Source organism: Cyprinodon tularosa, unplaced genomic scaffold (assembly GCF_016077235.1).
Source record: "Cyprinodon tularosa strain WSP-4 unplaced genomic scaffold, ASM1607723v1 ctg102, whole genome shotgun sequence".
Lineage (NCBI taxonomy): Eukaryota > Metazoa > Chordata > Actinopteri > Cyprinodontiformes > Cyprinodontidae > Cyprinodon > Cyprinodon tularosa.
The window spans coordinates 1527016-1539286 of record NW_024037805.1 but is presented as its reverse complement, the minus strand read 5'-3'; the positions used below and the strand labels follow the sequence as shown (position 1 = coordinate 1539286).

Here is a 12271-nt window from a genome sequence, read left to right as displayed (position 1 = left end):
TCAGTGTGACTGCTTATAGAGAGGCTCTATAAGCAGTCACACTGTGGATTAAAAAGTTATATGCAACCAGTGTTTTCAGGTCTTTGTGTTTCAGGAGCTTAGTCACGCTCTGAATTCTTCAATATATAGGGAGGTTTTGGTAATTCTGCCAACTTTGTGGGGACAGTTTGGAGCTGGCCCTTCTTCTTCCAGCATGTCTGAGCACCAGAGCACAAAGCACAGCCACTACAGACATGGATGGCAGTCTGGTGTAGAGAAACCTTTGAGGTGAATTAGAGCAGAGACTGGGACCAGATCTTCTCATCCAACATCAGTGACCTCACAAATGGGTTTCTGGAAGAATCCTCAAAATGTCCCCTAAACAAGCTCCTAAACCTTGTAAATAGACTTTCCTGAAGCTGTTATAGGTGCAAAGGGTGAACCAATGTCATATTGAGCCCAATGGATTAAGAACAGAGTTTATATTCATTATTTTCAAAGAGATTTAAAATGGTAAATGTCAGTTTTCCATGCATTTGCCCTAACAGAGATTATTAAACCAAATTAAGAAAAGTTTGACTGCCTTAAGTCAAAGTGGGATGGGATATATTCAGAATAAACATGTTTTTTGTTGTCTTTTTTAACCAAAATAACAGTTTTATAAAAACAAAAGGTGCCAATGTAGCAAATATTCTGTTTATTCACAAATTAGGGTCATAGTCTGTCAATAATATTTTTTATTTTCTGAATCAAATCAAATCTTTTCTGTTTCTCAGGTGTGGGCTGCCGCTAAAGCTAAAGAGCTAGCCTCTCTGCCCAGCACCAGCCCTCTGAACTGTGTGACCTTTGACCCTGAGGGTTACCTGCTTGCTGCAGGATGCTGGGATGGAAGCATCATCGTGTGGAACTGGTTACAGAATCACATACAAGCTGTACGTTTTATTGCTGAAAGCGATTAGAGGGCAGAGTTGTTTTGATCTTTTACGTTTAAATATTTGGATTTTTAGACAAACTGACTTGTGAATATTTCCAGCTGAAATAGTATTCCTAATGGGGGCATAGGGTGGAAATAAATAAATGATTGTCTTCTAGATCTGGATGCTGGAACAGTTTAAGTATGTCAAAAAAATGTATAAATCTTAAAAAGTCTGTAGAAAATAATAGTGAAAGTTAAAAAGCCGCGTTCTTTCTCCACATATTTACACATATTTAAAAGTAGCATTTTCCTCCTCAGTCTCTGTGCGGCCACCGGCGATCGGTGCGCAGCCTCTCCTTCTCCCCCTCTTCCTCCATGCTCTGCTCCGGCTCCATGTCCGGAGAGGTGAGGGTGTGGTCGACGTCCACCTCCACCTGTGTGGGATGCTTTCAGGCTCACTGCGGAGCCACTGAGACGCTCACATTCCTGGAGGAAGGATCCATGCTGCTGAGCGCAGGCTCTGATCACACGGTCAGCCGATTCAATTATTTTTGGTGTTTTGTACTAAATTAGCTTAATAAAGTGACTGCAAACCTTTAATGAAATATTTTCAAACACGCATTTTAGACGTACTTAGTCTATGTAGCAAAAAAAACGGCATAAAAACATTGAAAGTCTCTCTATGTTTGTGAAACAGCTCCAGCTCTGGTCAGGAGGACTTGGACGATCAGTCGCTTCTTTAAAAAGTGATGAAGTAAGCATTTGTTTCTACATAAATAATGACTTTCCAGATTCGTTACTTAAAGCTATCCATAACTATTATATTTCATGTGGGGGGCACTTGTTTCCATACCAAACAGATCATGAATAACTAACCAGTAATGCTTGTTAGATGATTAACGACGAAGGCATTTTGTCTTATTTTCACAAATAGATCAGGATTGTAGCGTTTTCCTGTGCTCTCTTTAAAATATTATCATTTGTTTTTCTTAGTGTGAGTTTGAGCCACCTCAGAAGAAGAAAAAGCTAACCTCTGAGGCAGCTGCTCTCTGCGTGGCGATTGATGGAGACTATGCCGTCGTTGGTTACCACAGAGACGGCATCAAACTCTTCAGGGTTGATTCAGGTGTGTTTTAGAGACAGATGGAGAAAAAAATCTGTAAACATGGCTTATTTAGATTAAACAGACATGAATGCTTTTCTTTTCACAAAAAAATAAAAAAAATCTAACACATGGATGAAGCCACAAACAAGGTTCGGCTGCTACTTCCTGGCATAGAAAGTTCTCATGGATCAGGACTTTTGTGTGTTCTGATTTGTTGCTTTTTTCTTTTAACTGACTGAATTTTATTTTACATTGCCTCAATTTACAAATTAATCACTGTAACCTACAAAACAGATTTGTTTTACCTGTTGATATATATCCAGTGACTCAGTCTGATCATATACAGTGCAACGGGAATGTATTCCTAGTGCTGCATTTTTTTCTAATTTTAGCTTTGTTAAAACAGTATTCAACCGTAAATAGTATTGATTAACTTATTTACTCAAAATTCTCCATACAGTGGCTCCTCGTGGCAATGTGAAAAAGTGTTTATAGAGCTCTACATCTAACTCTAAGTCCATACCCCTTTCTCATTGGTTTAAACCCGGTAACAGTCAGCATTCAGTGGCAGTGGGAGCAGCTCACTGACGTGTCTCTAATCGGGTCAAACGACTCAGCAAGCAGCCAGCGTTTAAATCACCTCGGCTCTGATCAACATGCTGTGGGAACAACAGAGCCGTGGTTGACCTGCTAAATGATGTGACACCATTGTCATCAATCTTGCCAAGATAAAATATAAATCATGCATCCCTTGAAGTACCATTTCAATTCAATCCATCCATCCAGAAAAATATGAATATGCTGAATTTTATATATAGCAGAGCATATTTATTTTGTAAACTTTCTGGTAAACTTGGAGATATATTTTACTGCATGTTTATTATCCCAGTAAATCTGTTTTACCTTCAAATGTGCAGCTCTCCCTACTTCTCTCTGTGCTCTGTTTAAAAAGATTAATGACCCTCTTTACTAATATAATGATGCCAGAAACAAAATTTCAAGATATGTAGAAGCTCTGCAGTCTGATTTTGTCTGTAAGATAAGAAAACATTTTAACCTGTAACTTGGAGTCATGATCCTCTGAGAAGCCAAGCTTTTTCTAACTAGTAAAGAAGAATAAACTGTTATATTACTAACTTTTATAAACTTACAATCTGTTGCCATTTTTAACTGAAAAAGCTTTCAGTGGTATGAACTTTAATTTTTTTTTTTACAAACCGGTCTCCTAAGTTTTACTTAAACATCAAAGTAGCTGCTGGTTAAATTCACTGTGTGCTGCTGTGTGTCTCTCCTCTGTACCTCAGTGAAATCCGACCGTAAATCAGATGACTCAAAGCGACAGATCTGAGGATTTTACACCGAGATGCGGGACACGAGAGCAGTGGGAGAGAGGAAAAAAAAAAAGATGGACTCAAAACTCTCTGAACACAGTTAGCTGCAGCCAACTCTGTTACCTTTGGCTAAAGTAAATCAGCGGACATGTCCCCACCAATTATTGGTGGGGACATGTCCACCCCAGTCCTTCAGATAGTTACGCCTGGGGGTTAGACCCAGCTTTTCTTTGCCAGTGGTAACCAAATGACAATTGTTAGTGTGTCAAAAAACACGTGTAAACCCGCTATTTTCAGTAGATTAAAATATAGGACCTTGGCTAGACTGAGACTATAAGCTGACAGGAGTTTATCGACTGTCAATTTATGCAAACGGAGCGTCAGAAAGTCTAGTCTGCATACTTCTTGCCCTTAAAGAGTGGAAATTATCCAACTTATTCATGCTCTGGTAATACTGCATTTACAAATACCAGTAAGCTTCCATTTAAAAATGAATAGCAGTGGATGGTGGCAAAATTCAAACACTGAACAAATCCTTTGAGCAGATATTTATTAATAATGTCTCTTCAAATCAAAACTTTTGTTTAAAAAAAACAAACATTTGTTTTTAAATAACTATAGTTTTACATTCCTAATGTAAACTATTTAATTCAGTTTTTAAACTGGTTCATTTTTTCTGATTTATTTTCAAATGCTAAAAATGCTATGTGGTTTTGTTCATAATAAAGTTTAGTCAATTTCAGCTCATACTGTAAAATGTCTCGTTTAACTTAAAACTTTGTTGAAATAAAAATAAGGAGAAATAAACCTTTTAAAATCTGCACTTTTAATATTTATTTAGAAAATCAGTTCCATTAAATACATCTTCTTGTCTCGGTAGGAGAGAAGATGTGGTTTTCTACAGATCTCAGTGCCTCTGTACATTGCCTGCTGTGGGTTCACCTGGACCCAGAGCAGAGCAAGATGGAGCTGCTGCTTTCAGGAGGAAGCGACAAATGTTTGAGGCTGTGGAGGAAAACCGAAGGAGGAGAGGGAATGCTTGAAGGCCTGATACACCTGAAAACATTTGGGGTGCAAACAGAAAGCATCCTGGCAGTGGAGCAAAACTCCACTGTTTTGGCTACAGCTTCAGGTAAGAGTCACTCGTAAAGTTCTTCCTTTTAGCTTTAGCAAAGTAATCATGCGCCATACTGTGTCTTCTCTCTCCGTGCATCAGATATTTGTATTAGAAAAGTGTTTCTTCTCCAGGTGGTGGTTTTTATTTATAGCCCACTGCTCAGGGCTCCATGGTATTCGGGGTGGTAAGAACAGTAAAACCAAAAAGAAAGAGGGGGGTGGAAAAAAGGTGTTGCCAGCTGAGATTCATGCCAGGCTCACGGTGAATATGGATGGTTTTGGTTCAGGTGCCATAAGGAACCCAAATAATTAAAATGAGAGTGCATGGGTCCTCTTTCTCAGGCCATTGTTTTACCATTTATCTTTCCATTTATTTCACAAAATCCAGGCTGCATTTTCTTCATATAAATTTTAAATTGAAAACATTTGAATGGTCCAGCTTAAACTGGACATTTATTTACCAAACATATTTTCTTTTTTAAAAGTCTTAGGGAAGCAGCTTGTTCCAACTGTTGCATTTCCGAATTCTCCCAAGTGGTGCAGGGGGGCGGGATTGTTGTGGTGGTAGGTTTCTCTGAAGCATCATTGCTAACCAGTGCTAGCAGGTTCCCAATGGAAAATTACCAGAGATGGCAAAAGTACTCACTTTCTGTACTTGAGTAAAAGTACAGATACTTGTGTTAAAAAATACTCTGGTAAAAGTGGAAGTACTGATTAAACTTCTTTACTCAAGTAAAAGTAACAAAGTACAGGCTTGTAAATTTACTTGAAGTATAAAAGTAAAAGTAGAAACCACTTTTTTCATGCCGTTGCCTACATTTTAAATGGATGTCTGCCAATAGGACTAGATCTCCGTTGTGTTCATTTTCAATCATCTCGTCGTCCATACTACTATGCTAACGCCACCGCCACCAAGCTGCAATGATTTGCCGCGAATGAATACCGCCGAATCTGTCGATTCATCTTGTAGTGGTGCGTCAAATGCAACGTAGGTTCCCATCCAATTAGATTGAATTTGGTATTGATGACGTGAAAAATAATAACGGTAACTCCATTGAAATGATTCAAAACTAAAGTAACGAGCCAATTTTTTAAAATGTAAGGAGTAGAAAGTACAGATATTTGTGTAAAAATGTAAGGAGTAGAAGTAAAAAGTCGCCATAAAAATAAGTAGTAAAGTAAAGTAAAAATATCAGAAAAATCTACTTGAGTACAGTAACCAAGTATTTGTACTTCGTTACTTCCCATCTCTGAAAAATACCAAGTAGCACTAAATTGGTGACTTAGAAACGATGCTGTCAAGGAACGCTATGGACAGCGGAAACATGCAAGAGGAGGAGAGTTTAGTGTTTAGTGTCAGAGGTCGTTGATGAATCTCCTCCATCATACATTATTTATTTAGAGGAGGAAAGTAGGGACGAAGATGTTGTGGAAGAGGACGCCAGGGCAGCAGAAGCTTGGTTTGGTGTAGAAGGCTTACAGCCGTACATGTTTGAGCCCTTGCCTCGCAACGCTGCCAGTTCTGTTAGCAGATGACCGTTAGCAGATGACCGTTGACATATGATTGGCCAAATTTAGGTGTGCAAGCTGACGTATAACTAACTAGCCTGCATAAGATATTGGAAAAAACCCACAGATTTATATACATGTTTAAGCCAAAATTATTTTACATTCAAATATGACTTCCCTATGACTTTAAGGACAGTTTTCTTTATTAACTTTAAAAAAAATGCTGGTCTTCATGAAGACATGCATGGCTCTTGTTGTGGATTAAAAAGCCTCGTTGAACTGTACCTTACGACCAAACTAACCATTTGGGAAAACATTGGGAATACACACTCTCTTTGTTTAGAGAGGCACATTAAAACCATCAGACAATAGAAAAAACAGTTTGTACATGTTTTAATGTATAACACTAGTCAGAATACATTTGTAAAACCAAGATAAGACTTTATCTAGTGTCCCATGTGTAGTAAATTCTGTAAGTATGTTTTATGAAAAAGCCTTTTAATTTTTGTGTAAAACAAAAAAGATAACTTAACAGACTGGTTATTAATCAATACTATATATAAAGAACAGACGATAGAAACCGAACTGTTCACTTTAATAACCATTTTTTTATTTTCTCAATCAAAAACAGATGATTTCACCATCGCTCTGTGGCCTTTGAAGGACCTAACCGAGAACTCCTCCATTAAAGTATCAGCTGTGCTGAGAGGACACCAAGGAGGAGTCACCTGCATGGCTTTCAGCCCTGATGGTTCTCAGCTCCTTTCAGGTGGAAAAGATAAGGTACCTACTTCAGCTCAGTTAATTTACAGACCTTTTTTTCCCCATAAATAGTCCAACTCATACTTTACTAACCTCATACTTCTTTTGTTTAAGGTCTAAAAGCTGTATTTCTGTTCTGATGAGGCCTGTGTTTGTTTCAGGCTTTAATGTTGTGGAATCCCGACCCTTTTCAAGCGGCTCTTCTGAAATCCTTCCCTCACTGTCACCGAGACTGGATCACCGACTGTGCCTGGACCCCTGACTGCACTGTGAGTTCTCATTTTTCTCTATGTTAAATATCTTACCAACTTATGATTGTATAAACACTTTAATCCTGTTGGGTGTTTTTATAGTGTTTTTTAAATAAGTTACAAATGATCAATCATCAAACAATACCTAAAGTGGTTTATAGAAGTATGTATTGTCCTTTTAGAATTTGTATTTTAACCAGTTAAGACACAGTTTGGTAGTATTGTTTATTTAAAGGCTACATTATATACAAAAAACAAAATACTAAATAAAAACTGGATCTTGAAAATACAAATTATTATACAAATTTAAATGCAGAGAGTGAATTTCCCCATTGTGGGATAATAAAGGGATTTACATGTATTAACGTTTACATAAATATTACCATAATTGTTGGAAAGCTTGCAATGCTTTAATTCTCATGATAATAAAAAATAATTCAATACCAGCTGGAAACAAATGTCTGTATAAATAGAAACCTAGTGGATATTAAATCCTTGATGGCAGCAATTCATAAAGTATGTGGTGGCAATGGAGAAGACTGGAGGAAATATCCATAGGAGCAACACTGAGAATGATCCTATTTGCATTTAGGGCTGAGATGTTCTGGAAGCAGACAGATAAATCAAAGCAGAACTGGAGCAGTAGGGATTTCTATAGGGAACAAAAAACACAACAAAAGGGCAATTTAAACCTCTGTTAGTTAATCCTGTTCTAAAAAAAAGAATAAACCTAAATGTCGAAGCAGTGTATCAGGAAAAGTTTGCAAAGTGCACAGAATTGAAGAAATTAAATGTCCGTTTCTGGCATACAATGTAACAAAACCGGGTCAAAACATGTCGTGAAAATGGTGCGTTGCTGGTGGTGCAGGGGTTAAGTGCACGATCAATGTACAAAAAGAACTGAAAGAAGGCTTAGTTCTTCATGCGGCCATCACAGGTTTGAGTCCCAGTTTCTCCTTTATCATTTCCCATCTGCCTACTATTGAAAAATGACAAATATAATGGCCACTAGAGCCTAAAAATTCCTGAAAATAATCACCCCTCTAAAATATTCTGAACTTGTTCAATGAACCTCCCTACACATAGTCATTTCTTCTTTGTTTTCTTCCAGATAAGCTCATCAAATGATGGGAGGCTTTGTTTTTGGGACTTGGAAACAGGTTCCTGTCTCAGAGAAATCTCCTGGAGGAACCCACTTTCCTCAGTCTGCTGTGTGGTGAGCAAGTTCAGACTGTGTGTTTTTTTGCTTTCCTCAAATAGACGTTTCTCAAGTTGACTTAATTTAGTTAATCTAGATTGCACCATAAACATAGGGCCAGTCAACTAAATATGTTTAAATCTTTCTTATAATTCAATGTGCTTATAATGTAATGCACTTTAATAGAGTCAGTCTAGTTACATTACATGGTGGTCAGAACACGTTTCTTATAAAACTCACCAGCAAAAACTAGAAAAAAAAACAGGTCCCCAGTACTTTATATATGATAAAGATAAGAAGGTTACCCAACGTTAATGGCAGCAATATCCCTTCCAGGGGCTCTAACAATGAAAGGGAAACAGCTAATGACAGTCGCTCTTAGCCTGAAGTGCTTTCTATTTTAAAAAAAAGCTGATTTAATGGTAGCCAGAACTTTTGGATAACCTTATTTGGAAGAAAAGGGTAGTACTGTGAACAATCTTAATGGCAGCCGAAGTACTAAATATTTAAACTTAGAATCATTGAGTCCTGGGTAGTTTCTTTGGGAGCAACAGCTCTGTTAATAGAACCCTCCGTGAATGGAAAGGGGTAAGAACAGAATCACTGAACAAAGTCTACCTTCTATGGGAGAGAAAACAAGGAACATACAAGAGAAATATCCAGCTAAGTAGACCAGGTGTACCTTTAATGTAAAGAGAATGAAGTGAGAGCAAAGCATGAATAGCAGCAATAAATGATGCACAAAGGGAAAGTAGCAGGATACGATGATGAAAGTAGTCTTTATAGCAGCCTACAAAAATATAACTAAAGAAATAACCTAAGAAAACCTACAGAAAACCTCAACAACTCTAGATATAGGCTTAAAGAAAGTCTTAATCCTTGTTTTTCACATAAACATGTAACTTGCTGGAGGGATGAAAGCAGAGGGCTTGTTCCTCGGAACTGAATCTGGATTTTTCCTTTGTTCTGTTTTTAGAAGTCAAGGGAACATGGAGTAAAATCATATTTAAAGTGATTCTGGTAAACATTTATTCAGATAAGTGTTGGTGTTTCTGTGATCAGGGGCCGCATGTAATTGCTGGCTGCTCAGAGGGGACGCTGCATGTTTGGAAGTGGCAAGACAAAACGGAAATCTGCCACATATCTGCTCACAAGGAAAGTATAAACTACTGCCGCCCCGTCCCAAGCACAGGTATTAAAACCTAATCTCAATTTCTTGTGTTATTCTAATCTGAAATTGGAAATAACAGAAAGTTGAAATGTTGTCCTTAGTCCCGGAGAAGGAAACCAAACCAGAGGAGCTGACGGTTTTCACTGCATCTGATGACGGCTCTGTCCAGCTCTGGAAACCTTTGCAGGTATCCCACTTGAGATCAAATCAACTAATTTCATTAGATTCTACTTAATGTCCACGCAGCTTTCATCTGCAGCATTTACTCTTCACTTACAGAATGGTTATTACATTTCCTCAGGTTTGACCTAAGGTTTAATAAAGTTCTTCTTTCAGGTTGAGCACTTACACGCCTTCCTGGGTCACAGTGGTGCCGTTCATGGAGTGGCTCAAAAAGAAGGAGTCCCAGAGTTCCTGACTGTGTCTGAAGATGGTTCACTGAGATGCTGGAAAACAGGTAAAACTATTCCAGAGATGCCTACCTGTGACCTAAAACAGTGTTCTCAATCCTGGTGTTCAAGAACCACTGTCCTGTTTAAAGGTATAGAAGACAATCTTTTATTTCCAGATGGATCATCTAAATAAGTGGTCCTCCTTATTGTCAATCATTCTGGTGATATGTTTACATAAGGCCATCCTGCCTGTTCGTCCCGTTAGCCATCTTTTTCTTGCATGCGCACTTTCAGGCGTGTATCTGTGGTCAGCTACGGTTTCAGACAGTCAGTGAAACTCACCTTTCTCACCGCGGTTCTTTGAAAATGGCTGAGGGTCATAAGAGAAAAAGTGTCTACAAAGTGTTGAGAAAAAAAGAAAGGCCTGAGAAGAGGCAGATATATCCAGGAATGCTTTGCGTGGAGAGTTCTCCTCGCAAACTGTGACAGCGACCCGCCGCCAATACCCGACAGCGGAGACTAATAACAAAGATGGTGCAGGCGGCACCGTGCGGAATGGGGGGGAGTTATGAGACCAACAGTGAGCAAAAAGCAGTGATCATCTGTCCGAATGGTCCGCTAACTGAGTTCGCTATAAAGTCCACTATATAGTCTACAATATACACTATATTGCCAAAAGTATTTGCTCACCTGCCTTGACTCACATATGAGCTTAAGTGACATCCCGTTCCTAATCCATAGGGTTCAATATGACGTCGGTCCACCCTTTGCAGCTAGAACAGCTTCAACTCTTCTGGGAAGGCTGTCCACAAGGTTTAGGAGTGTGTTTATGGGAATTTTTGACCATTCTTCCAGAAGCGCATTTGTGAGGTCGCACACTGATGTTGGACGAGAAGGCCTGGCTCTCAGTCTCCGCTCTAATTCATCCCAAAGGTGTTCTATCGGGTTGAGGTCAGGACTCTGTGCAGGCCAGTCAAGTTCATCCACACCAGACTCTGTCATCCATGTCTTTATGGACCTTGCTTTGTGCACTGGTGCACAGTCATGTTGGAAGAGGAAGGGGCCAGCTCCAAACTGTTCCCACAAAGTTGGGAGCATGGAATTGTCCAAAATGTCTTGGTATGCTGAAGCATTCAGAGTTCCTTTCACTGGAACTAAGGGGCCAAGCCCAGCTCCTGAAAAACAACCCCACACCATAATCCCCCCTCCACCAAACTTTACACTTGGCACAATGCAGTCAGACAAGTACCGTTCTCCTGGCAACCGCCAAACCCAGACCCGTCCATCAGATTGCCAGATGGAGAAGCGCGATTCGTCACTCCAGAGAACGCGTCTCCACTGCTCTAGAGTCCAGTGGCGGCGTGCTTTACACCACCGCATCCGACGCTTTGCATTGCACTTGGTGATGTATGGCTTGGATGCAGCTGCTCGACCATGGAAACCCATTCCATGAAGCTCTCTGCGCACTGTTCTTGAGCTAATCTGAAGGCCACATGAAGTTTGGAGGTCTGTAGTGATTGACTCTGCAGAAAGTTGGCGACCTCTTCACACTATGCGCGTCAGCATCCGCTGACCCCGCTCCGTCAGTTTACGTGGCCTACCACTTCGTGGCTGAGTTGCTGTCGTTCCCAAACACTTCCATTTTCTTATAATACAGCTGACAGTTGACTGTGGAATATTTAGGAGCGAGGAAATTTCACGACTGGATTTGTTGCACAGGTGGCATCCTATCACAGTTCCACGCTGGAATTCACTGAGCTCCTGAGAGCGACCCATTCTTTCACAAATGTTTGTAAAAACAGTCTGCATGCCTAGGTGCTTGAATTTATACACCTGTGGCCATGGAAGTGATTGGAACACCTGATTCCAATAATTTGGATGGGTGAGCAAATACTTTTGGCAATATAGTGTATATAGTGATTGTGGGATTTAGGAGTTAAGGCTGATTTATACTTATAAACCAGGTCCCCGCCCCTTCCGCAGACACTCTGCCGTACCTCTACCAAATTGTAGGTGACCGCAGACAGTGACGCAGACAGGAGGCCTCTGATTGGTCAAATGGAAATCTGCTCTACACAATTCGTATTTCCTGTTTGGTACCTTACTGGCTTGTTTTGTTTGTATGACTGCCACTGCGGAAAACGACTCGTGAAGATGGACCAGCTAGATGAGCGAGGTGCGTGAGAACGCTGGGACCCACCTGGATCCCCGCTCTTTTTGCCCTCATCTCTCTCCTTTGTCGGAAAAACTTGCCCCCACTTCCTCACCATCTTGGCCGTATCTAGACCCACAGCTAGTTCCTGATTGTCCCTGTGTGGCAGAACGTGGAGAGTAAATCAAATATATCTGCGTCATACCTCCGACAAGCTCACTGTGACAAACTGCTGCAGGGAGTATAAACAGCGGTTTGGGGTGGACAATCGGACACAGTAAGCTTATATGAGGTATGCATACAGCAACTGTTAAACAGAGTGTGCACGAGGAGAAATGGGCTCGTGCACGCTCTCATATACGGAGAGGGCAGGTCTTTCAAAAAATGTG

The 12271-nt window shown here is 40.0% G+C and overlaps 1 protein-coding gene across 1 annotated transcript in view; it reads left to right on the top strand.

The window, feature by feature from the left end:
* The window catches only part of tep1 (telomerase-associated protein 1), a 58165-nt gene that overhangs the window by 37102 nt on the left and 8792 nt on the right, over positions 1–12271 (top strand). The window contains exons 38-48 of the mRNA XM_038279842.1: positions 756–911; positions 1214–1426; positions 1593–1649; positions 1889–2021; positions 4212–4463; positions 6588–6739; positions 6880–6987; positions 8081–8185; positions 9230–9359; positions 9440–9525; positions 9675–9795. Of these exons, the coding sequence (XP_038135770.1) occupies positions 756–911; positions 1214–1426; positions 1593–1649; positions 1889–2021; positions 4212–4463; positions 6588–6739; positions 6880–6987; positions 8081–8185; positions 9230–9359; positions 9440–9525; positions 9675–9795 (1513 nt within the window). The remainder of the gene's footprint in view (positions 1–755; positions 912–1213; positions 1427–1592; positions 1650–1888; positions 2022–4211; positions 4464–6587; positions 6740–6879; positions 6988–8080; positions 8186–9229; positions 9360–9439; positions 9526–9674; positions 9796–12271) is intronic.